This window comes from Heterocephalus glaber, unplaced genomic scaffold, assembly GCF_053883595.1.
Source record: "Heterocephalus glaber isolate CG9 unplaced genomic scaffold, H.glaber_assembly_v1.0 deba00001555, whole genome shotgun sequence".
NCBI lineage: Eukaryota > Metazoa > Chordata > Mammalia > Rodentia > Bathyergidae > Heterocephalus > Heterocephalus glaber.
In genome coordinates, this window is record NW_028258346.1 from 6647245 (window position 1) to 6674815 (window position 27571).

The 27571-nt window shown below is 36.7% G+C and overlaps 1 protein-coding gene across 9 annotated transcripts in view; it reads left to right on the forward strand.

The window, feature by feature from the left end:
- Vps13b (vacuolar protein sorting 13 homolog B) overlaps nucleotides 1-27571 on the forward strand; it is a 728055-nt gene that overhangs the window by 614569 nt on the left and 85915 nt on the right. For all 9 annotated transcript variants that reach the window (XM_087190742.1, XM_087190740.1, XM_087190746.1 and 6 more), the window contains 3 exons: nucleotides 3242-3438; nucleotides 20228-20409; nucleotides 21672-22021. In XM_087190742.1, coding sequence (XP_087046868.1) covers nucleotides 3242-3438; nucleotides 20228-20409; nucleotides 21672-22021 — 729 coding nt within the window. The remainder of the gene's footprint in view (nucleotides 1-3241; nucleotides 3439-20227; nucleotides 20410-21671; nucleotides 22022-27571) is intronic.

Here is a 27571-nt window from a genome sequence, read left to right on the forward strand (position 1 = left end):
TGTCTTTCACTCTGCTCACCATCTCTGTGGATATCTGGGAGATTATTTCTGCTTTGAATTTTTCTAGAGCCTCATTCATTTGTTTTGTTACTTCCTGTGCTATCAGTTCAGGGTATCCAGGTGGTTGGTTATGGGACTTTTCCATCTCATTTCCCCCAGGATTTACCCTTGGTGGGGTGGAAGTCTGAGTTTGTGCATTGTTAAAATGTCTTCTCATTTTTGTTTTTGGTACTGTCCTTGGTTTAACTCCTGGGTTGATAGTTTGAAATTGCTTATTGTAGGTATCTTTGTTGCTTGTAATTAGAACCGTTATGGAATGATTGCTTCTCAGAGGTGTCTTCCAGATATAGCTGGTCTTTTTTGTTGGTTTGTTTGTTTATTTGTTTGTTTTTATAGCTGGTCTTTAAGTTTTGAGTCTCTAATGACTCTAAGGCTATCTCATTTTCCTTATACTAGGAAGGTTCATTGACTAGATCAATAACAACACCTTAGCCCAAGTGATACAATCAGCAACAGCACTGCATCAAGTACATCTTCGAAAATGACATTTTATGGTAGTTATTAATCTATCACCTTTAGCTGTGTGAATTAAATCAAGATCGAGGACCAACCCATCATATAGTGAATAAACTCTTCAATATAACAACTTTACCCTTTGGGATGAGGAGTTAGAAGGGGTTGGGGAGGGAAGGATAGATGGAAAGAAGGATAGGGGAAGCAGTGTGGTCAGAGGACACAGGTAAGAAGGAAAAAGAGAATAATAGGAAAATAAAGAAGAACTCTGAATGAGGACCAAAACAGGGACAAAACGGGAAGATGAACAATGTGGGAGAGCAAGAGAATGAGTGTAAGAGAGAGAGAAAGGAAAGAGAAAAGAAAGAAGAAAAGAAAAAAAGGAGAGAAAAACAAATATTTGCAAAGAGTAGGGGAAAAAATTAAAGATAAGAGGAGCAAAAGAAAAGAAAAGAGAAAAAGAACAAAATAATAAAACTAATTTTGGGAATAAAAAATAACCATGAAGATGAAGGGCCTCTTTCAGAGTATGTCTCTGCTGTCACAATAGACAACGTGGGTTGTAGTGTGCAGATCATAAGTCAATGAGACTCAGCAAGCTACTTGCAGACCCGTGAGATTCAGGCAGATTTCTGGCTGCAAGTCCCAAGTTGAGCTCCCTGTCCTCCTGTAGGGTTGAACTCTGCAGGTTCTGTATTGCAGGTTCCACCTGCCCTTCTCCTGAAGATAGTCCCGGTCCTGATGGGAGGTGAAGATGACTCCAACTTACCCAGTACAGTGGTCTGGTGGTCCAGTGTCCTCTGTGTCTTTGTAGTGTGGAACCAGGTGGCTGTATAGAGAAGAGGCCAGAGGAGCGGGGGTTGGGGGGGGGCAGTGGATTGCTGCCGGGTCGGGCTGATTGGTCATGTTCCATGTTCTACGCAACTCTCGACCTTGATCTAAGGAGTCCGCGGACCTGCCTTTCTGTAGCGGGCTGATTCCACGTTTTCCGTAGGGCTCGCTAGGGGACCTTGGTACGGCGTCCGCAGACCTCCCTGTCTGCAGCAGGCTGATCTGAGCTCAGTCTTTTTTCAAATAAAAATACGATCAACCCAAATGTTCTTATTTTAAGATGAATTATTTAAATTAATACTAAATATTTAAATTATGTTAATATTATTTAAATTTGCGATTCCTGGTGTCTTTTATATATTAGTATATGTAAATACTCTTTACTCATTTTAATGGTAGTATAGTAACCTACTCTAGAGCTAAAACTAATCTACTGATAGAAATTTGCATTGTTTCTACTTTTCTCACTATTACAGTATTGAAGTAAATGTACACACATAAACATGCAATATATATAACATGAACATATATATATATATAAAACATATATATGCACACTCGCATTGTAATCTCTGTAAGACAAATTCCTAGAAATATACTTTCAAGGTAAATTACCCTCATAATATTGTGTAGGGAATTTTTTTACTATACTGTACAAAAATTCTTCTTAGACTGCCAGATTAATACATAAAAATCTCACATTACTGCTTTAGTTTGTATTTCTTTTTCTTTTTCTTTTTTTTTTGGTAGTATCAAACTCAGGACCTTGTGCTTGTGAGATAGGCATGGTGCCACTGAGCTAAATCCCCGGCCCTAATTTATATTTCTTGAGTACTAACTAGTAGAGTATCATTTCATTTCTACTGACTGATTATCTTTCGTCTGTGAAGTAACTAGTTACTTTCAGGGTCTGGGAATTTACCCAGTACAAACTAATAAGTTATCTTTTCAGTGTTTCATGGATGCTAGCAGAAGACATAAGACTGGGTCCAAAATAAAAACTTAATTGGTCACAACACAGCAAGCAGCATGAGCAGCATGTTTGTATTGTTTCCCTTTGTCCCCAAGTTGCACAAGGGTGATACTGAAGAGCTATGGGAGGTGTTAAACATGCAGTTAATAGTTGGCATAGTTGAACATAGAAGAACATAGAAGAACACGAAGCTTGACAATTGAAGATTTACATTTCTTATCCTGGTTTTTTTTAATTTGAATTTTACCATTGTTTTTTCCCATTCATGAACTTTATTGCATGCAAAGAAATACTAACCTACTACAAAATGAAAAATATTGACAGATTTTTTTTCTCTTACACTTTACCATTTTGATTCTTTTGGAATTTACTTTTGTATTAAGAGTGATGTATAAGGACCTGCTTTGGTTTTGCCAAATAATTAGGCAGCTCTGCAACCTCATTTTCCATCTTTCCCCGCCTTGTTTGAAATGGACCCTTCAGTACATCCTAACATTTCATTTGTACTTAACCACTATTAGTTTTTTATTCCTGTCTTCTATTAGTATGTTAGTACTCCACCTGTATCTTTTACTTACTATAGATTTATAATCCACTTAGCACCTTGAAGAATTGATTCCCATGATTTTCTTCTATTTAGAAAAATTTGGCTATTTTCACTTATTCTTGAATGGGTCTTTTAAAATAAACAAGATGAATATAACTATGAATAGAAATCCTAAATGACTGTCATTTATAATTTTTTATTCCTTTTATGAGGCTCTTAATTTGAATTTCAACAAATGGAAGCATACTTTCTATTTATAACATCTAAAATTTTTAAAATTTTTAATTCGTATGTTTATGGTGCATAATGAATATATTCATTGGAGATATTGTTACATATTCATATCACACCTTAATGTTCTTTTTTTTTTAACATAGGTTCCTTGTAGTTTGGAATACTGGGATGAAATCCAGAAGGTTTTTATTGCTTTTCGTGAATTTAGTCTGTCTGAAAGCAAGGTTTGTGAACTGCAGTTGCCAGATATCAATCTTGTGAATGACCAGAAGAAATTGGTATCATCAGATCTTTGGAGAATTGTCTTGAACAGCAATCAAAATGGAGCTGATGACCAAAGGTAATTCAAGTAAAGATGAGAAAAATAGTGACATTACACTAGGAAATAATCACTAGATCATCTTATCTAGTGACTCTACATTTAGTTGTATGTAGGTTGTCCAGTACCTACATTTGACTGAACTATAGATGAGAAACATGAAAAAAGATAAAAATCTCATATTTCACAGTCTCTGTACTAAACATTCTGTTTTACTCATGGAGAAATGTGTCCCCTAACTAAAACTTTGTTCCTTAAATATAAGGAAAAAGGTATAAAATCAAACTTTTTAAAAAGTCATTCTGCATGCAAAAATATAGAGGAAAATAGCCATGAACACCTCAATAGACTCTTAATTATGTAGTAATTAGTATTATGATGGTAATACTGGAAGGTTAAATAAATTAAATCTTCTTCTAAAAGGTAAATTTTGGAAATATTTTTATGTTAAATGGTTTTGTTTTTTGGTTTGTTTTTTTTTGGTACGAGGGATCGAACTCGGGTCCTTCCACTTGCGAGGCAGGCGGCGGAACTACTGAGCTAAATCTCTGGCCCTATGTTAAATGGTTTTTAAAACACAAACCTGCAGAGCTGTAGAATTCAGGTATACTGAATCACACCCCAGGAATTCCTATTCAGTGGTTGGTGGCAGAAAGGAGCCAGATTATATTCTTTCCCCAATATTATCCTGCTTAACACATGGATTAACCCCAAGGTCCAGAAAAATAGTTTCACCAAACACTTTTTCAGCATGTCTTCTGTGTTATATATCCCTACTGACCCTTTCGGCTTGTGTTCTTACACAAGACAGGAAAAAGAAAGTAAGCCACAATTTGTGGAACACTTTTCTTGGATCATATATTACATGTTCCATGAAGACATGTTCATCACTTTCAACATCCTATTTTCCAATTTTACTGATGAATTGGCTTTAGTGTTATCTTATTCCCTTCATACATCTCTTCTTTTTTTTCCCCATAAAACATTCTGACACTAATGGAGACAAAAACATCCACCATTCCAGTACTCTACAAATCAAATGTTTTCTCTTTATTACCTTTAGATTATGTCCATAGGTATACATTTGTTATAATCATTTTGTATTGATTCCTACTTTATATTATAAATAATTACAAATGGTTTTTGTTTTGAAAGAATTTTTTTTTATTAATATTGTGTTTTCATTGAAAAACCTTTGGAAGATAAAATAACACTACCCATAATCATATTACACAGTTATAACCTCTTAACATTTTGGTCTATAGCCTCACAATTTTTTTGTTGATTACTTTGTATGCTTAATAATAATAATGTGTTTATACTCTATATATTTTATTTCAAGGTCATCTGGGCCCTTTAAAAATAATTGTCTTCCTAATAATTACAGTATCTAGTAATATACTATATAATTAATGAAAACATATTAGAGATGTAAAGTCTTGATTTTACAAAAAGCAATACAGTAATTAAAAACACCACCAACCTATATGGAATTAATAGATAGGTAGATGACCCCTCACAATATTAAAGTATGTGCAGTCAGATGGGGGTGGCTGTCTCCATCCCCAAAATCCTGATTCATGAAAAGAGTCATCCTGTAAAAAGAATTGCCTTGGGCCGGGGATTTAGCTCAGTGGTTCTGTCGCCTGCTGTGCAAGCGCCAAGTCTCGAGTTCCATCTCCAGTACCAAAAAAAAAAAAAAGAATTGGCTTAAAGATGTATGATTCTTTCTTCGTGTGATCAAAATTTAATCTCTAGGAGTTCTTTTTTAAAATACTTTCATCTTTACATCTGGGAAAAAAAGGAAACCATCTCAGTGGCACTATGTATATTCACATTTATATTTTCTTCTTTCTTACTCCCTTCTGATTCCATAAAGGAAGTCACTTTCCACTTAGTAGTCTTTGAGACAGTGATCCACATCTTTTAGTGTGTATGAGGAGGAACTGCTTTCCTTTTCCCAAAGCATTGACCCTTGCATGTATAGACAGAAGACAAGTCAGGAAGAGTGATGATGGGAGGTCCCTAAATTTTCTTCCTGCCAGTTGAACTCTACCCGTAAGTGACTGTGGCTTCCTGATATTGTTGTCCATTTGGCTACTTGGGTCTGCATCTGTAGATATACTTACATTTAGCTGGTGGCTTTTTTTAATGTTTGACATTTCATAAGCCATTCAGACCTAAGTCTTGACACTTGGAACTGCTTTGTCCCTTGTATTTCTCGTCATATGATGGCATAATTCAGCATGTATCCACACTTGATCTTAGCCAAAAGGCCGAGAAGCGATTCATTCAGCATGTATCCAGAACAGTGTTTTCTTAATTCTTTCCTAGGGCCAAACCTGAATTTTTGGCTGCTTTGCCTTTGGTAGAAGTTTTTCCTATGTGTCTTTTTGAGGACTTTTACTGTTTCTTTCCTCCAGGGAGTTGATCTTTTGCCATGAGCACTCAGTGTTCCTCAGTTAAAATTCTGGGCTGATAGCACTGACATTGTCTCTGTGTTCTGTTGCTTATTCTGTAAATCTTGGGGGAAAGCACTCTTGCTTTCACTCTGTTTTGTTTTTTTTAAGTTAGATTGAAGGAGTTCTTTACTCAGGGGCCCATTTCATTTAAGGTTATTTTTAAAACTACAGATTGCAACTTGTTAGTGGATCATGAAATAATTTAGCAGGTTGCAACTAAATTTTCTTAAATAAAATTGGATAAAATAAAATATCATCATAAAAATGATGATTATTGTGTGATCCACTTATTTGGAGTACTGAGAATAGCAGATTCATAGAGACAAAACAATATAATAGTGACTGCCAGGAGCTAGACAGAAGGAAGAATGGGAAGTTATTGTTTAATGGATATAGTGTTTCAGTTTGGGAAGATAAGATTCTGGAGATGGATAATGATGAAAGTTGCACAAAAATGCATATATGTAGACTGGGGATTTAGCTCAGTGGCACCACACCTGCCTTGCAAGTGCAAAGTCCTGAGTTTGATCTCTGGTACCAAAAAAAAAGCGAATATATATAATACCACTAAACTCTATACTTTAAAATGGTTAAAATGATAAATTTCATATTTATAAATCTTAACCAAAAAAATCAGTGTGTAATGTTTTCAGGAACCATCCCCTTTTATTTGTGTTTGGGTTATAATAAAGGTATCCTTGTTATTTTGGGTTTGGGTGAAAGCATTTGAAAAGCCACAACTGTAAGGAGTAGAGAATATGGTCCAGCAGGCACACACATGCTCCCATGCTCTCTCATCCACTCAGCACTCTCCTAGGATGGACAGCAGTGTTTGTGCAGTAGGCAAGAGAGTTCATGTGAACCAGTGCTGAAATCCAGTGTCCACTGAGTTGAAACACAGTGAGGTTTCTCTTGGGGCACTAAAGGTAATCTCCAACAATTCACATTAAACTAAGTAACCAGTATATAATATCTTGTTTTGCCAAGACAATAAAAGAGGAATTCTTTTTTCTATTTTCAAATGTGCTAAGTAGTGGTAAGTAGTTTGTATGTAAGTATCTCATTTACTATTCAAAAAGTAGGCATAACTACTATACTCATTTTACAAATAAGAAAACTGAGTTTAGCCAGATGAAATAATCTGTTCCATATTAAATGTAAGTAATAGCAGTGTACATATTTTAATTGTGGTTCTCTCACCCTAGTCAACCTCTGTTTAATCTGTATGCTATATTATAAAACCTTTATTGGCACAAAGGGATCCAGAGAGTAACTCAGGGTTTCATCAGTCAAGTCAGATTACTATTTGGTACCTGCTGTGTTGTAGTTCACCCCAGAATAATATACAGGATGAATCTTTAAAGACCATGCCTGTGTCCCACAAAGCCATTAAGACAGACTGTCCCTACATCTAGTTGTACTGGATGCTCCATATTCAAAGAATAGATGCCTGTCTATAAGTTACTGCAGACAGATGCTTTGTAACCCTTTGGCTAAACAGAAGGTGTAGATACGTAAACTTCTGCATGCTTTTCACTATTTAGAATGTCTTCACTACTCTAAAAAATGTTGAGTTTACAACTAAACTTACATATGGTTGAACAAACTACTGAATCTAGAGCTATTACTAGAGGTTTTGCTTCTAGGAGCCATTTCTTAGCATATTAGAAGTACACAGCAACAGAAAATGCTGTGAATTCTGCCATCAATTTGACCTGCATTGAAAATCTTTTGGGAAGGGGGGAAGTATTGAAATATCTATAATAGGTTGTGGGGTTTTTGGGGGGATTGTTTTTTTTTTGTTTGTTTTGTTTTGTTTCTAGTACCAGGGATCAAACTCAGGACCTTGCACTTGCAAGGCAGGCATGGTGCCACTGAGCTAAATCCCTGGCCCAGTTGTGGGTGTTTTGGTTTGATTTTCTTTTCCTTCTCTGCACAATTTTGTTTCCTTTTTGATAACTGAATTAGGTCAAAGTCCATTGTTGGACCTGTTAAAGAAATTACAAAGCTAGGCATGGTGGCACACACCTTTTTATCCCAGTTTTTCAGGAGGCTGAGGCAGGAAGATCTTAAGTCCAAGGCCAACCTGGGCATCTTGGCAAGACCCTGTGTCAAAATTATAAATAAAAGCTGGGGCTATATCTCAGTGGTAGAGTGCCTCAGAGAGCTATCTATCCCTAGTGCCTTTTTTGTTGTTGTTTTTTGTACCAGGGATCAAACTCAGCACCTTGCGCTTGCGAGGCAGGCAGCGGAACCACTGAGCTAAGTCCCAGGCCCAGTGCTATTTTTTTTAAAAAAGCTAAGGGTCATTGCTCTGTTTTTGGCTGTTTAATTTTATTACACTTACATCTCTTCAGTGCTACTTTTGTATTATATGGTTATGACAGAATTAAGAGTATCAAATATAAATGCACTGGCTCAAATTACAGTGTAAGTATATTCACATTACATATACAATCCTAATCTTGTGTTTATGAAATATTTAATTTTAATATGACTAATTTTTAAATAAAAGCCTAAGTGTTTTAATTTAGATTCAGCTAGGAACCATTTTACACAAGATGTTAGGATTGAAAAAATATTGCTGACCACTTGAATATAGTTTTATGATTAAGGAGTTACTAAATATACTTTATATACTTTGTGGGGGGTACTAGATATTGAACCCAGGAACTTGGCACATGCTAGGCAAGCACTGAGTTATATCCCCATACTTCTTTTTTTTCAGTTTTTTCTTTAGTGTTTTATAATTTTCATTGTAGATGTATTTTGCATCCTTAGATTTATTTCTACGTGTTTTGTTTGTTCATTTGGGGCTATTGTGAATGGGATTTCTTTTCTGATTTCTTTCTTGGAAAGTTTGTTATTGATGCCTAGAAATGCTACTGATTTTTATATCCTAATTTTGTCCTTGTTCATTTACTGAACTACCTAATCAGATCTAAAAGCCTTTTGGTGGAGTCTGAATTTTTTATGCATGAAATTATCAGTTGCTGGGGATTAAGCTCAGTGGCATCGCATCTGCCTCGCAAGCGCAAGGTCCTGAGTTTGATCCCCAGTACTGGAAAAAAAATTAAATTATCAGCAACCAGGGGTATTATGACTTCCTCCTTTTCTATTTGTGTACCTTTTATTTCTTTCTCTTGCCAAATTGCTCTAATATTTCTGGTACTGTATTGAGTAAGAATAGTGAAAGTATGAAATCACCCTGCTGCAGACAGGCAGGTCTGCCCATGCCCCACCGAGGTCCTGAGTCGCAGAGAACACGCCGAATCAGCCCGCTGAAGACAGGCAGATCTGTGCACGCCCTACCGAGGTCCTGAGTCGCGCGCTGTCCCCCGCTGCAGACAGGCAGCCACCTGGTTCCACACTACATAGACACAGAGGACACCAGACCACCAGACCAAGGTACTGGGTCCCCCTGTTTCTGGCCCAGAGGTAGGGGCTTCTGAGCCACCATCCCACTGCTCCTGGTCCAGAGGAAGGGGTTTCCCGGCCACCATCCCTCCGGCTGCTCCCAGCCCACAGGAAAGAGCTTTTGGGTCACCATCCCTACCGCTGCTCCCGGCCCCTGTCCAACCTCACCCAGCTCAGAGGAGGTAATCCGTGCAGGCGCTAACAGCCCCCCGCCCCAGTCGAAATGAGAAAACACGTAAATAAGTCTCAAAACCAGACTTCCAGATCACCTACAGCAACCCCAAAGGGAAATGAGATGGAACACTCTGATACTCAACCACCTGGACCCACTGAACTGGCAACAAAAGGGGATCTGGAAAAAATGAAATCAGAAATAATTTCTCAGATAACAGGAGAAATTGTGCCCCTAGTGCAAGACATGATTAATAAATCTAGAGAGGAGCTCAGGAATCCCAACATAAGAAACAGATGGAATCCATAAAACAGATGCAAATAGATTTCCAGGAGATGAAAACCTCCATTGAAAGTCTACACAGCAGAATGAGCCAATGTGAGGACAGAATTTCAGATATAGAAGATAAGATTGCAATTAGTGACCAGGAAAAGAAAAATTGCTTCAAAATTATAAAGGAACATGAGAAATCAACCCAGCAGCTGCTAGATGATGCAAAGAAGAATAACATAAGACTGATTGGGCTCAATGAAGAAACAGGAGAGAGTGGAGATGACATAAAAAATCTCTTCACAGAAATAATGGCAGAAAACTTTCCAAGCATGGGAAAGGAGCTTGACATACAGATAAGTGAGGCATATAGGACTCCCAATAGCCTCGATCAAAAAAAATCTACACATAGGCATATAATTGTTAAGATTCCAGAAACACAACAGAAAAACAAAGTTGTCCAAGCAGTGAGAGAAAAGAAACAAATCACATACAAAGGAAAGCCCATCAGAATCACAGCAGACTTCTCAACACAAACCATCAAGGCAAGAAGAGCTTGGAGTGACATATTCCAAGCCCTAAAAGAAAACAACCTCCAACCCAGATTGATGTACCCTGCAAAACTATCTTTCAAAATGGATGGAGAAATAAGATACTTTCATGACAAAGAGCACCTTAGGAACTTCCAAACCAGCACTCCAAAGAATTTTACACAGTATCCTAGGAACAGACATTGAGGATCACAATCCCAGGAAGCAAAGCAGAATGAACCCATCTGGCATGACAAGAAATTAAGTGTAAGGGGGAGAACCCAACAAAAAGAAAAAGTCATGGCAATGACAAGTCAATACGTTTCAGTTATAACCATCAACGTTAATGGTCTCAATTCACCAATCAAAAGAAATAGACTGGCAGAATGGGTCAGGCAGCAAAATCCAACAATATGCTGTATACAAGAAACACACTTCATTCAAAAGGAAACTCATAGACTGGAAGTTAAAGGGTGGAAAACAATACTCCATGCGACAGGAACCCGAAAAAAAGCAGGAGTAGCAATCCTCTTTGCAGATCAAGTAGATTTCAAACCAACACTGATTAAGAGAGACAAAAAAGGACACTACATCCTGGTAAAGGGAACAATCCAAGAGGAAGAGATGACAATCATAAATATCTATGCACCAAACACTAGTGCACCCAACTATGTAAAACAAATACTGATGGACATGAAAAGTCATATATGCACTAATACAATTGTAGTGGGGGACCTCAACAGCTCACTGTCACAAATGGATAGATCAACTAGACTAAAAATAAGTAATGAAATACTAGAACTCAATTGAACTCTTGAACAAATGAACTTAACAGATGTTTACAGAGTCTTCCACCCCACAAAATCAGAATACACATTCTTCTCAGCTGCACATGAGTCATTCTCCAAAATAGACCACATACTCACACATAGAACATGTTTAAGTAAGTGCAAAGGAATTGAAGTTATCCTCTGTATATTATGAGACCATAATGCGATGAAATTGGAGATCCATAACAAAAGAAACTCAAAAAATTTCATAAGCACATGGAAATTGAACAACACACTTCTGAATAACCAATGGGTCACAGAGGAAATTGAAGAAATCAGACAGTTCCTTCAATTAAATGACAATGACAATACAACATATCAGAATCTATGGGACACAATGAAAGCAGTGTTATGAGGGAAATTCAGAGCAGTGAATACACATATTAGGAAAACAGAACGAGCCCACTTAAACAACCTGATGCTGAACCTCAAGCTTCTAGAAAAAGAAGAGCCGGACAACCCCAAAGCTCATACAAGGGAGGAAATTATAAAGATCAGAGGAGAAATCAATGAAATGGAGACTAAGAGAACAATACAAAAAAATCAATGAAGCCAAGAGTTGGTTCTTCAAAAGAATCAACAAAATTGACAAACCTTTAGCCAACCTTGTCGGAAAAAGGAAAGAAAAGGCCCAAATCCATGCAATTAGGAATGAAAAGGGTGAAATTACAACAGACCCAGCAGAAATCCAGAGGATCATCAATACCTACTTCCAGAACCTATACACCAATAAAATGGACAACACAGAAGAAATGGACAGATTCCTAGATACATATGAATTACCAAAGTTGAAAGAAGAAGACCTAAAAATTCTGAACAACCCAATATCAACCAATGAAATTGAAAATGTAATTAAAAATTTATCAACTAAGAAAAGCCCGGGCCCTGATGGCTTCACTGCTGAATTCTACAAGACATTTAGAGAGGAACTGCTGCCACTACTGTTTAAACTCTTCAGTGAAATTGATAGGGAAGCAATACTCCCAAATTCATTCCTGGAAGCAAGCATCACCTTGATCCCCAAAGCAGAGAAAGACCCAACTGAAAAAGAGAACTATAGGCCAATCTCACTAATGAACATAGATGCAAAAATCCTTAATAAGATAATGGCAACCAGAATGCAGAAGATCATCAAGAAGATCATACACCCTGATCAAGTAGGATTCATCCCAGGGATGCAGGGATGGTTCAATATATGAAAATCAATTAATGTAATACACTATATCAATAGAGCCAAGGACAAAAACCATATGATTATCTCCATAGACACAGAAAAAGCATTTGACAAAATCCAACATGCATTTATGATTAAAAACCCTACAAAAAATTGGAATAGATGGTCATTTCCTTTTTTGTTTCTTTTCTCATAGTTTTTCCTTTCCCTCTTTTCCTTTCCCCTTCCCCTCCCTTCACTCCTTCATCTTTGGACCTTTATTCCTATTTCAAATTATCAATTATTCATTTTAATGATTTTAACTCTTGTTTACACTCTCAGTTTCTCACACTAGTGAAACTATTCAGTATTTACACATGTGTGCCCTATTTATTTCACTTAAGAGTATGGCCTTGATATGCATCCATTTAGCTATAAATGACTCTAGTTTTTCACTCCTTATGGCTGAGTACTACTCCATTTTATAAAAAAACCACATTTTCTTTATCCAGTTTCTAGTTGATGGACGCTTGGGCTGCTTCCAAGCTTTAGCTATTACAAACTGTGCCACTATGAACATGGGTACACATATATCACTGTGGTATGATTTTTTTAATTCTTTTGGGAAGATAACCAGCAGGGGAATAGCTGGGTCAAATGGGACCTCTAGTCCTAGTTCTTTGAGGTATCTCCGTACTGACTTCCACAGTGGTTGCACCAGTCTGCACTCCCACCAGCAATGGAGAAAGGTTCCTTTCTCCCCACAACCCCGCCAGCATTTGTTATTTGTTGATTTCTTGATAGCAGCCATTCTTTCTGGGGTGAGGTGGAATCTCATTGTTGTTTTCATCTGCATCTCTTGAATGACAAGTGATGTTGAACATTTTTTCATATATTTGTTTGCTGCTTTTGCTTCTTTGTCTGAGAAATGTCTGTTCATTTCAGATGCCCATTTTTGAATTGGGTCTTTGAATTTGGGGTGGTCTGATTTTTTTCAATTCTTTACATATTCTAGATAGTAATCCTTTGTCTGAGGTACAGCTGCTAAAATTTTTTTCCCATATTGTAGGTTGTCTTTTAGCTTTGTTGGTGGTTTCTTTTGCAGTGCAGAAGCTTTTAATAGGATGAGATCCCAGTTGTTGATTCTTTCTGCTAGTTCCCATGCTGCTGAGGTTTTGTTCATGAAGTCTTTTCCTATGCCTATGTCTTCAAGAATTCTACATAATTTATCTTCCAGCAAGTTTAGTATTTCTGTCTTAATATTTATATCTTTAATCCACTTCAATCTTAGGTTAGTGCATGGTGATAGGTATGGGTCTAGTTTCAATCTTTGGCAGGTTGAAATCCAGTTTTTCCAACACCATTCATTAAATAGGCTATCTTTCCTCCAGTGATGGTGGTTGGCTCCTTTGTCAAAGATGAGGTGCCTGAGCATGTCTGGAGTTGTTTCTGCATCTTCTAATCTATTCCACTGATCCTCAGGTCTGTTCCTTTGCCAGTACTATGCTGATTTTATCACAGTAGCTTTGTGGTATAGTTTCAAGTTGGGGATTGTGATACCCCCAGCCATGTGTCTATTGCTTACAATTGCTTTAGCTATTCTAGGTCACTTATGGATCCAAATGAATTTTTGGATTGTTTTCTCTAGTTCTGTGAAGTATATTGTTGGAATTTCAATTGGCATTGCATTGAATCTATATAGTAGTTTTGGAAGTATGGCCATTTTCACTATATTGGTTCTTCCTACCCAGGAGCAAGGGATGTCTTTCCATTTTCTTGTATCCTCTTTGATCTCTTTTTTCAGAGTGCTGTAGTTTTCAGTGTAGAGGTCTTTTGCTTCCTTTGTTAGATTGATTCCTAGATATTTCATTTTTTTGAATGCTATTGTAAAAGGAATTGTTTCTCTAATTTCTCTCTCAGTGACTCTGTTATTTGTGTACAAGGCTATTGGTTTTTGAGTGTTGACCTTGTATCCAGCTTCTCTACTGAATCTGTCAATTAAGTCTAGAAGTCTTTTGGCAGAGTTATTTGGGTCTTCTATGTAAAGTATCATATCGTCAGCAAATAATGACAGTTTAATTTCTTCTTTTCCTATCTTTATTCCTTTTATTTTTTTCCCTTTTCTAATTGCTGTGGCTAATGTTTCCAGAACTATATTGAACAGGAGTGGTGATAGTGGGCATCCTTGTCTTGTTCCTGATTTTAGCGTGAAAGTTTTCAGTTTTTGACCATTTAGTATGATGTTGGCTCTTGGTTTTTCATAAATAGCTTTAATCAGATTGAAATAAAGACCTCCTATTCCAATTTTCTGTAGTGTTTTTTTTTTTTATCATGAATGGGTGCTGGATTTTGGTAAATATTTTATTACATTTTCAATTTCACTCATTGTAATTGGGGTGTTCAGAATTTCTATATCTTCATTTAACTTTGGCAATTTGTATGTATCTAGGAATCTACTCATTTCTTCTGTGTTTTCCATTTAATTGGAATAGAAGTTCTCGAAGTAGGTATTGATGATCCTTTGGATTTCTGTTGGATCTGTTGTGATTTCACCTTTTTCATTCTTAATTGCATGTATTTGTGCCTTTTCTTTCCTTTTTTTGATAAGGTTGGCTAAAGGTTTATTGATTTGTTCTTTCAAAAAATCCAACTCTTTGATTTATTGATTTTTTTTCTATTGTTCTCTTAGTCTCCATTGCATTAGTTTCTGCCCTAATCTTTATAATTTCCTCTCTTGTAAGAGTTTTGGATTCACTATGCTCTTCATTTTCTAGGAGCTTGAGGTTTTACATTAGGTTATTTATCTGAGTTTTCTCTGTTTTCCTAATATGGGCATTCACTGCTATGAATTTCCCATGTAGAACTGCTTTCATTGTGTCCCATAGATTCCTGTATGTTGTACTGGCATTTTCATTTACTTGTAGAAACTTTAATTTCTTCTTTAATTACTTCTGTGACCCATTGGTTTTTCAAGAGGGTGTTGTTCAGTTTCCATGTGTTTGTTAGGGTTTTGCAGTTTCTTCTGTTATTGATCTCCAATTTTATTGCACTATGGTCTGATAATATGCACGGGGTAAGTTCAATTCTTTTCCATTTACTTAGAAATGCCCTATAAGCTAGCATGTGGTCTATTCTGGAGAATGACCTGTGTGCAGCCAAAAAGAATGTGTATTCCGATTTTGAGGGGTGGAACACTCTGTAAACATCTATTAAGTCCATTTGTTCAATAGCTTGGTTCAGTTCTAGAATTTCCTTGTTAACTTTTTGTCTAGATGATCTGTCTATTTGTGATAGTGGGGTACTGAGGTCCCCCACTACAATTGTGTTAGTGTTTATTTGGTTTTTCATGTCTATTAATATTTATTTGGTATAGTTGGGGGCATTTGTATTTGGTGCATATATATTTAGGATTGTCATCTCTTCCTCTTGGATTGTTCCCCTCACAAGGATGTAGTGAGCATCTTTGTCTCTCTTAATTCGTTTTGGTTTGAAATCTACTTTGTCTGCAAATAAGATTGCTACCCCTGCTTTCTTCTGGGTTCCTGTGGTGTGGAGAACTGTTTTCCATCCTTTTACTTTCAGTCTATGGGTTTCTTTTTGGGTTAGGTGTGTTTCTTGTATACAGCACATTGTTGCATTTTCCTTTTTAATCAATTCTGCCAGTCTATTTCTTTTGATTGGTGAATTAAGGCCATTAACATTGAGGGTTATAATTGATAGATATTGATTTATCCTTGTCATGATGGTTTACTTTTGTTGGCTCTTTTATTTCTTATTTTTCCCCCTTTCCCTTTAGTGTCTTACCTTGCCTGGTGGCTTCCCTCTGTTGGGCCTCATGGAGTTGTGACCTTCATTGCTTTTTTCTAGGATATTGTTTAGAGTTGCTTGTAGTGCTGGTTTGGTGTTCATGAAATTTCTCAGGTGTTCTTTGTCGTGGAAGTATCTAATTTCCCCATCGATTTTGAAAGATAATTTTGCAGGATACAACAGTCTAGGCTGGACGTTATTTTCTTTTAAGGCTTGAAATACTTCACTCCAGGCTCTCCTTGATTTGAGGGTTTGTGTTGAGAAGTCTGCTGTGATTCTGATGGGCTTTCCTTTGTAGGTGATTTGTTTCTTTTCTCTAACTGCTTGTAGGATTTTGATTTTTCTGTTGGGTTTCTGGGATCTTGACTATTATATGTCTAGATGTAGATTTTTTTTGATCATGGCTAGTCAGAGTTCTATATGCCTCACTTATCTGCATGTCCAATTCTCTGCCTCTGTCTGGAAAGTTTTCCACTATTACTTCTGTGAACAGTTTTTTTTATGTCAATTGTGCTTTCTCCTGTTTTCTCATGGACTCCTATCAGTCTTAATGTTATTCTTCTTTGCATCGTCTAGCAGTTGTTGGATTGATTTCTCATGTTCCCTTACTATTTTTAAGAAATCTCTATTTTCATGGTCTCTAACCACGATCCTGTCTTCTGTATCTGATATTCTATCTTCAGATTCTCTTAATCTGCTGTGGATACTTTCAGTGGAGTTTTTGATCTCCTGAATATCTGTTTGAATCTGTTTCATGGTTTCCATTTCTTTCTTCTGCTGGGTATTCATGGCTTCCAGCATGTTTCTGAGCTCATCTATTTTTTTGTCTGTTTCTGTTCTAGATCCTCTGATCATGTCTTTCACTCTGCTCACCATCTCTGTGGATATCTGGGAGATTATTTCTGCTTTGAATTTTTCTAGAGCCTCATTCATTTGTTTTGTTACTTCCTGTGCTATCAGTTCAGGGTATCCAGGTGGTTGGTTATGGGACTTTTCCATCTCATTTCCCCCAGGATTTACCCTTGGTGGGGTGGAAGTCTGAGTTTGTGCATTGTTAAAATGTCTTCTCATTTTTGTTTTTGGTACTGTCCTTGGTTTAACTCCTGGGTTGATAGTTTGAAATTGCTTATTGTAGGTATCTTTGTTGCTTGTAATTAGAACCGTTATGGAATGATTGCTTCTCAGAGGTGTCTTCCAGATATAGCTGGTCTTTTTTGTTGGTTTGTTTGTTTATTTGTTTGTTTTTATAGCTGGTCTTTAAGTTTTGAGTCTCTAATGACTCTAAGGCTATCTCATTTTCCTTATACTAGGAAGGTTCATTGACTAGATCAATAACAACACCTTAGCCCAAGTGATACAATCAGCAACACCATTGCATCAAGTACATCTTCGAAAATGACATTTTGTGATAGTTATTAATCTATCACCTTTAGCTGTGTGAATTAAATCAAAATCGAGGACCAACCCAACATATAGTGAATAGACTCTTCAATATAACAACTTTACCCTTTGGGGTGGGGAGTTAGAAGGGGTTGGGGAGGGAGGGATAGATGGAAAGAAGGATAGGGGAAGGTTAGCAGTGTGGTCAGAGGACACAGGTGAGAAGGAAAAAGAGAATAATAGGAAAATAAAGAAGAACTCTGAATGAGGACCAAAGCAGGGACAAAAAGGGAAGATGAACAATGTGGGAGAGCAAGAGAATGAGTGTAAGAGAGAAAGGAAAGAGAAAAGAAAGGAGAAAAGAAAAAAATGGAGAGAAAAAAAAATATTTGCAAAGAGTAGGGGAAAAAATTAAAGATAAGAGGAGCAAAAGAAAAGAGAAAAAGAACAAAATAATAAAACTAATTTTGGGAATAAAAAATAACCATGAAGATGAAGGGCCTCTTTCAGGGTATGTCTCTGCTGTCACAATAGACAACGTGGGTTGTAGTGTGCGGGTCATAAGTCAATGAGACTCAGCAAGCTACTTGCAGACCCGTGAGATTCAGGCAGATTTCTGGCTCCAAGTCCCAAGTTGAGCTCCCTGTCCTCCTGTAGGGTTGAACTCTTCAGAGTTGTATTGCAGGTTCCAGCAGCCCTTCCCCTGAAGATAGTGCCGGTCCTGATGGGAGGTGAAGATGACTCCAACTTACCCAGTACAGTGGTCTGGTGGTCCAGTGTCCTCTGTGTCTTTGTAGTGTGGAACCAGGTGGCTGTACGGGGGGGGGGGGGGGGGGGGGGGGATCCAGTAGATTGCTGGGGCGTTGCTATGGCATCCACAGACCTGCCTGTCTGCAGCGGGCTGTTTCGGAGCGTTCCGCGCGACTTGGCATTGCTATGGCGTCCCCACAATGGGCTTTAAAATTTTTTTCTAAGCATTGCTTTTGCATTTAATGTAGGAAGAATGAAGAATTAATCATTTTTTATAAATAAAGATTGTGACAGATACTCATGATGGTTTTACAGCCTTCTCCAGTATGTTGTAATATCTGCTACTCTCTAGAGATAGAAAAATGAATCCTGGAAAATCTCAGAGTGTCAAAAATTATAGTTGGTAAGAAAACTGCTTCAGATAAACACCTCAAATTGTGCACTTACTGTTTTAAAACTGATCTCTAGAACTCTTGCCTGGACTTTTAATAATATTTTGACTAACATTGTACCTTATTTCTTACAACTTTTTTAGTATAAAGAGTTCAGATGTGTGAAACACAGGTATAATTAATGTATTTTGCTATTTCTGATTTTGCCTTGCCTGTGAAATCTTTCATTTGAAATTCCACATAAATTCATGGAGAGTTATTTAAATTAGTATGCCTATTTATACAGTTTAAGGTTACTGTACCTGCATTTTTGTGCATAGTCAATAATAGAGTGTCCCAGAGTTTGTGTTTTCTTTGTGTCCAAGAGAGATTTCCTAGTATTGCAGTAAATATCAGGTAACTAAAATCTTTTTGAGGTTAAACAACTCAGTAAGCATGTTGAATGCTTCTAGCTTTAATTTTTACCAGCCTTTTTTCACAACCTCTTTCAAAGAGGTTAGAGTTATAGCTCAGAGAACTCTGCATGATGACATTCTGAGCTCCTCTCACATGTGCACTAGGTAGCACTTCAGCTCTCCCATTCCGGTGTGATGGTTCAGTTTTGTAATGTTTGCAAATGTCTACATATTGAGTACTACCAGTTAGAACATGAGTTCTTTCAAAACCAAAGACTTATATCTTGAATTGGTGTGTGTGTGTGTGTGTGTGTGTGTGTGTGTGTGTGAGAGAGAGAGAGAGAGAGAGAGAGAGAGAGAGAGAGAGAGAGAGATAGTTTTCTCTAAGAAGCTGTAAATCACAGTCTTGTTCTCTAGAGTACTCTATGTTTTGAGAGCCAGGCTACCATGCCTGCAGAACAAATTCACATTGAAAAGAAGGTGGAGGATAGTGCAGGGAAGCATCTATTCAGTGATCCACATTGAGAGGATGGAACTTGCTCTTCCCCTGCAGTCCCCTGCTTTCATGCCTCTACTAGCACCAGGCCAATCTAGTCTGCATGTTTCCTGTGCACACCAGCAGCCACTATGTGCAGAAGTCTTTCCGCCCATGGGTGCCGTCATTATTCTTTTTAATCGGACTTTACTTGCATAAATTGGTTTTAAGAGGATCAACAAGTAAAAGGGGGAATTATGCAGTGTAATTGTCCATAAAACCCTCATTCTTTGGACACGGTCATAACTTTTATGGCACCTACTATAGTATTCAGTGATAACATATTGACTGACCCATGTGGGAACATGGGTATGGACAACCTGAAGAAGGAAAATAAAAGTGAAGTGTTTATGGTTACACTGAAAGTATTGCATTCTTTCAGCACCAGAGTCATACTTTGAATTGTTTTGGTTTTAAACAGAACAAATTGTCCATGAGTTTTATGAGATGTATATGAAAAAAATTGGGTTGAATGTAGGTCAACATGACCTGGAGATGGAGAAATGCTTTGAAAGTTTTCTGCCAACAATCTATAGAATATGCAACATGAACTTATTTTTTTAATTAATTTAATTTGTGAGTAAATACAGAAGATATGATGATAACATATTAACTATAGGATATGGGGTGCCAGCTTTAAAAACTTACAGAAAGTCAATGCACATATGTAGTATTTAGAAATTTAGGTCATTCATCTTCTTTTATTATTTTTCATAGCTCTGCAAGTGAATCTGGTTCTCAAAGCACATGTGATCCACTTATAACTCCAACAGCCCTGGCTGCCTGTACTAGAGTCGACTCCTGTTTTACCCCGTGGTTTGTCCCATCTCTTTGCATGTCCCTCCAGTTTGCTCACCTGGAGTTCCATCTGTGTCATCACCTTGACCAACTAGGCACAGGTACTCTACTTAACATCAGAATAATATCCACTGAATTCTTGCTGCTTTCTCTTGAGTATTCTCAAGATACAACTCATCAGTTTTTACCCAGCTGATTTATTTTCAGGAAATGTGAAGTAAACAGTAAGAAGCTTATTTTGAAATTGATCTGGTTCAACACATGTACCCTTTCCTTTTGAACTAACCTAGGCAGGTAGAAGTTACCAGTGGTGTTGAGCTGATGTGTTTTGGGATGCTTCCTAATGAGAATTTCAAGGAAGCTACAAAAATTTCAAGTTTTACTATTATTCCAATTATGATCTTTTTCAAAGAAATAAATCTGGTTTTGTTCTGTTTTCTGACTCACTACATTAGTGGCAAATAGATTGTAGAAGCACTTAATATTGCCTGGTTTCAAAAGCATGAATACCTTCTACAAAAGATGGGCACATTCTCAAATTAATTTAAAGGAGTCCCATTTTTACAAGTTTAGAAGGAAGACAATTAAATTTCCTCACACATCAAAAGTAGCCTTTTATAAATTTGCTATTCTAACTTGAATAGTTATTTCTAAAGCATCACATTCTGTATGAAACCTTTTCTCCTTAATACATTTTGATTTAAGTATTAGGTTTTCAGCCTACATATAATGGAAGGAGAAAAATTCAGATTAAAACCAAGCACAGACTGTTAAACATCCTCCTTTTTCTAAATATTTTTGAGTCATATTTATTTTTTAAGATTCATTTGGTAAATACAGAGATTTAGATACTTGTCTCTGGTTTATCTTCTGTGATCAAATTTTTTTCTGTGAAAGTGAAAGTAACTTTTGGACAATATACCTTTAAGAAACCTGATTGAACAAAATAATTTTACTTGCAAATATCTAATAAGAATTTAAAGATTTTAATATCTTTAAGAGAATGTTTGAATTTATTAAATACCAAATACAAATTCAGCAACCAAAAAGTGACCAACCTGGGCTACACAGTGAGTTCAAGGCCAGCCTGAATTACATAGCAAGACCTGTCTCAAAAAAAAAGCCAGGCATGGTGCACACATGTAATCCTAGCACTTGGGAGGCTAAGGCAGGAGGATTACCATAAGTTTAAGGCCAGCCTGGATTTCATACCAAGTTCAAGCCCAGCCTGAACTACATAGCAAGACCTTGTCTCAAAAACAAGCAACCCGAAGAACAAAAAGTGAATAATTTAAATGTCCTCTCTTTATTTCTGTAAAGGATTGCCTCATCTTAATTGCTGTTTTTCTTATTTTCTTAACAGCTTCACCACAATACCTACAGCCATTCATTTCTGACAGAAATGTGCCATCTGAACTAGAATACATGATTATTTCCTTCAGAGAACCACACATGTATCTTCGACAATGGAATAATGGTTCTGTCTGCCAGGAAATTCGGTTCTCAGCTCAAGCTGACTGTAAGCTTCTAGAGTGCAGAAATGTTACCATGCAAAGTGTGGTAAAACCCTTCAGCATCTCCGGACAGATTGCAGTTTCTAGTGATGCGTGGGGAAAGCTGCTTGACTCCACCATGAGAGTGGACTCTGTGTCTGCAAACTTTGGACAGCATGTGGTTCATTCTCTCAACACTGCGATAGAAGCTTGGCAACAGGTATGCACATTCTAGAACAGTGTACAGTTGGCTGCAGAGGTACTGTGTGTTATCACTTCTAAGTATGCATTACATACAGACAAAAATGTGAGCAAATGAAGTTTGATAGGCAGCATTATATTCAGGGCCTTCTCTGTATGAGGAAAGGAAAGTGATACATGTTATCTTCGTTAAACTTCGAAGAATATGAGTTCTTTACACATGCATCAGAGATCATGCCCAAGTTTTTATGACTAATCTACCACATCTGTGTGGAAAGTCACATATTCCCAGAAATTTTTTCTAAGTAGTATGGCTTTGGTTTGCTAAAGGGTCAACTTAGCTATGTATGAAACTATCTGTGTGTACATCACGGAAGTGAAGAACCTGTAAGCCTTTCTGACAGTAAGCATTCCAGTTTCTCAAACAAAAAAAGCAATGAGATGGAATCTCTGAGGAGTCTTAGTCTTTTCATCTACCATCATTCTACATTTTAAATTCACTAAAAAGCACTGAATACAGATTTTTAGGTTAAACACTCTTGCCTAATAATTTTTTACTAATAATTTTTATTTGTGTACATTATGAGAAATTATCCACATCAAAAAAGGGATTAAGTATGAGTCTATGCTAAATGGCACATTTAAAATGGGAAACCTAGCTAGGTATGGTGGCACTTGCCTATAATCCCAACACTGTGGGGCTGAGACAGAAGGATTGCAAGGTCAAGGGCAATTTAGAAATTTAGTGAGACCCTGTTTAAAAAAAAAGAAAGCCGGGGCATCAAGAGATGGATGGAGAGGAGAGGGAGGGAAGGGAAAGGGGATGATAAAAAGGAATTAAGATGTATTATCTATATATAGGAGTTCCCACAAGGAATATAAACATTGTATACTAAAAAGGGTTGGGGATGTAGTTTAGTACATCTCCAGGACTAAAAAAAAAAAAAGAATTAAAGAAAAGGGAGGGCTTCGTGAACTAGCACAAACAATCAACAAGTGGGATCTCTTATTAAAAGGCTTCTGCACAGCAAGAGAAACCACCAGCAGTGTGAAGAGACAACCCACAATGTGGGAAAAAGTCTTCACCCTGCTCTTCCTCAGACAAAGGTCTGCTATCTCAAATCTGTAAAGAACTTAAAAAGATCAGACCTCCCAAATTTAAAGACCCAATCCAAAAATGGGCATCTGAAATGAACAGACATTTCTCAGACAAAGAAGTACAAATAGCAAATAAATACATGACAAAATGTTCAACATCACTGGTCATTCGAGAGATGCAAATGAAAACAACCCTGAGATTCCACCTCACCCCAGAAAGAATGGCTGCTATCATGAAATCAACCAATAACAAATGCTGGCGGGGCTGTGGGGAAAGAGGAACCCTGCTCCACTGCTGGTGGGAGTGTAGACTGGTGCAACCACTGTGGAAATCAGTATGAAGATACCTCAAAGAACTAGGACTGGAAGTCCCATTTGACCCTGCTATTCCACTGCTGGGGATCTTCCCCAAAGAATTAAAAGAATCATACCACAGTGATATATGTGTACCCACATTCATAGCAGCGCAGTTTGTAATAGCTAAAACTTGGAAACAGTGTAAATGCCCATCAACTGGAGACTGGATAAAGAAAATGTGGGGTTTTTTTATAAAATGGAGTACTAGTCAGCCATAAAAAATGAGAAATTAGAGACATTTATAGCTAAATGGATGCACATTGAGGCAATACTCTTAAGTGAAATAAATAGGACACACATGTGTAAATACCAAATAGTTTCTCTGGTGTGAGAAACTGAAAGTGTAAATAAGGACTAAAATGTGTAATAGGTAATGTGAAATAGGAAGAAAAGGGGCAAAGGGGAAGGAAGTGGGAGGGCTAGGGGAAGGAGAAAATGGAAAAATAGGACCAAAATCTTTGTAAATAGGGAGGACTGGAGGGGTTGAAGGGAGGGCTGGGCAAGGGTGAAAAATAAGAACCAAGAGAGACTATGTAAAGGTGCAAATTTCCAATGATGAATGTCATTATATTGTATACCTAAAATGTGCCAATGATTAGAATGAATAATCAATAATGTAAAATAGGAAGAAAAGGTCCAAAGGGGTAGGGGTAGTGGGAGGGGCAGGGGAAAGGAAAGAAGGGAAAGGAAAAATGATGAGAAATGAAGAAAATGGAAATAAAGTCTTTGTACATAGGGAAGGGTGGAGGGGGTGAAGGGAGGGCTAGGAATGGGGAAAAAATAAGAACCAGGATGAATTAATAAAGGTACAATTCCCAATGAGAAATGTAATTGTGTTGTATACCTACAATGTACCAATAAAAGAATTTAACAAAAAAAAAAAAAAAAAGAAAAGAAAAGGGAGGGCTTGAGGATGTAGCTCAGTGTGAAGGCCCTAGTTTCAACCCCAGTACCACAAAAAATAAAAGAAAATAAAATAGGAAACCTGTGTCTACTAGTATGGAAGGAATTTCATGAAATGTCTAGATGATAATATGTTCAGCAGTTTAGCAACAAATCACTTCTGCTTCCATACTGCTTTTCAGTGTCATATTGCTTTTCCACCATGTTTGGTTGCTGTCTAAGCCGAAATATTTTCCCATTCTTTATTTACTTTCATGTACTCTTGTGTGGAATTGACTCCCCGGGAGGAATAGTCCTGCATCCTATACTGACCTCTGTCTCAGACAGGGACACCAAAGTGTGGGGGGATCTTTCATTCTCTAAGAATTTTTATAGAAATAAGCAAAAAATTTGGGGGGAATTTTTATGGGAATAACTTAAGAATTTTTATGGAAAAAAATGTTTATAGAATAAATAATTCTAAAAAAGAATTTTTAATTCTCTAACTTAAAAATTTTTACAGGAATTAAACTTTATAAAAATAAAATTTAATGTTTTCTTTATATGCATGAAGACCTATGCAAGACTAAGGAATTAATTACCTAACATAGTACTACAATAACAAAGGGAAAGAAGATAACACATCTGTTTTATATTTTAAAAATCTTTTTTAAGGGCATTCCATGGTTTTCTTGTTGCAAAGGACATGCGTAAAATAAGAGCTGGTGCGATCTAAATCTTTGCAGCTGGTTCAAATAGCAATGTGAAAAAAACCTCCATGGCTCCAGTTTCTGTTTTTTTGTCATATTTTGAACAATGCATTTAATAAAAAACAAACCTAAAAAATATAAAAGAGTCATTGATAGAGCATTTAAACCATGAATATTTTTGTCTTGGTATCAGAGCCATTATAAGAGGGCTCATGTGTAGTAACTACTGTGAAATGGCCTTCACAAATATCAGTTTCCTCTCTGGGTAAAAATATTCTCTTAGACACAGCTATACATATAAATAAAATATGGTACGTAAATATTTAAATGTTTTAAGCCACATCAGAGTGTAAATGACTGACTGGCTAACATAGTGCCTTGAAGGAATATTCTGAGTTTTTCTTTTTTTTAAGGAATTGTATATTTGATTAAGTAGAGCCATATGTCACATAGCATATTGCTGACAGGTACATTCTATGAATAGTTGGTTCTGATTTATACAGGGATTTGGCAATGTTAACATGAGCCACAAGAGGATATACTTCTGTAATTGTTGCTGTAATTTTCTTGTTTCCTCCCATGTCAAGGGTACATGCCACCAAGTTTTAATGTGGTAGGCATCTAACCCTGTGTATTCTAAAGTAAATACAAAAGTACACTACTTTAAAATTATAGGACATTTGACATTGAAATGGGCTGGTAGAGGTTTATTAAGTTCATTGTTTCCAAGATGCTCTGAATGTGGTTTATCCTCTTTAGGGAGTTTAGTTGCCCATATTTGGAATTTACTGTGTATATAATGCTTATATAACTGTTGCCAATGAGAAAAATGAATTTAATAAACAGGATAAGTGATTTGAGTTTGCCGCATACTTTTGATCAGATGCATATCAGGAACTAGTTATTTTTACCCCACGTGGATGGACCAGACTGTTGAAGCATGAGGCAGTTTGGCCTTTCACCTTTAGGTCATGAGTCCAAGATTAACAGAACCCTTAATCAGTGTCTGATTTCTCTGGCTGTAGGTTTTTCCCTCTCTTTTATAAATGATAACTGCTATATGAAGTCAGATTAAGGACCCAAAATACCACTTTCAGTTTGTTTTATATTCTTATGTCACATTTGTAGTTTGGGATAAAATAGTATTTAAAGGTTTTTTGTTTTTTTTTTAATCAAGGTCATACTCATATGTCTTCCCTTACACCAAAACAGTATTTCTGCTTAACTGCAAATGCCTGTGTAACATGCCATGAAACTTAAAGGCAAATAAGCAAAGATTTAACTACAAATCCTAGTGAGCATTCTAAAGCTCAGCATATATGATGGCACATTAAATGCATATGAACTTTTTAATAATATACCAGAATTTAAAACATTACAAGAAATGTTTAAACTTATTAGAGTTATAATGAACTCCACAGATGAAGGAACAGTGGAGAAACAGTTCCCTGAGGACTTTGAGTATTCTTTAGAAAAATGTAAACAAGCCCCTTGTGTTCTTTAATTTACATTTTTTCCTTAAACCCTCATCATTTATTAAAGGTCAGTTTTTAGAGATGAGGAAAGTAGTATGATTTTTTTTTCTACCCAAACCCCATCTGGTAACTTAACCTTTGTGTTGAGATTGATCCCAATTCATTATGAAAACTAAGTTTTAATCTCAGGATGTGTAACTAAGTGGGAGATTGGAATCATATCCTTTCCTTTATGTTTGTACTCTTGGATGGAAAGGAGAGAGAAATGTTTACAAGGAGAGCCATTTATGTTGATTTTGTAATGTTAAATGGAAAAATCTCATCAAAACTAATTATATACTATCATTCCAGTTTGATTAGAGGTTTGTAGATAAATATATAAGATAGAATTGGATAGGCAAGCCATTCAGAAGGGAAAAACTTTCTTGAAAAATCACAAAATGTTAATAGCAGTTGTTGACAAGTGTGAAATTAGAGATTTTTTAAATTAATACTTTCTATATTTTCTAATACATTGAACATTATGTTTTATAATATTATATTATATTATATAATGTTAAAAATTAAATTCTACTTAATTTTTGCATCCTAAGTGTTTACTGAATACTTGTATGTCAGGATTGGTTTAAGTACTGGAGATAAAGTTGTAAATAATACAGATCTGATTCCTGCTATTTTGGCAGAGTCTAATGATGGAGGCTATTGGTTCGAGCACTCTGAAGGTAAAATATAGTGTCATGTGGATGGATATAAGAGTAGAGAGCCTGGTATGATCTGGGGAAGAACTCAGAAGGCTCCTCTGAGGAAGTGGCCTTACCATAGGAACCTGAAACCTGAGCAGAATTAAGTTGGTCAAGCAAAAGTTGGAGGGAAAGAGGTCTCAGCAGAAGGAATGAGATGAGGCAGGAAGCAGCTTGACATGTTGGAAAAATTGAAAGAAGGCCATGGTAGTGATGGAGGAGTAGGAAAGGGCTTTTAGAAATAGGATGTCCTGCACAAACATTATCAGCAAATGAGTAATTTGAGATGTAGCCAGAGCTTGGGCAG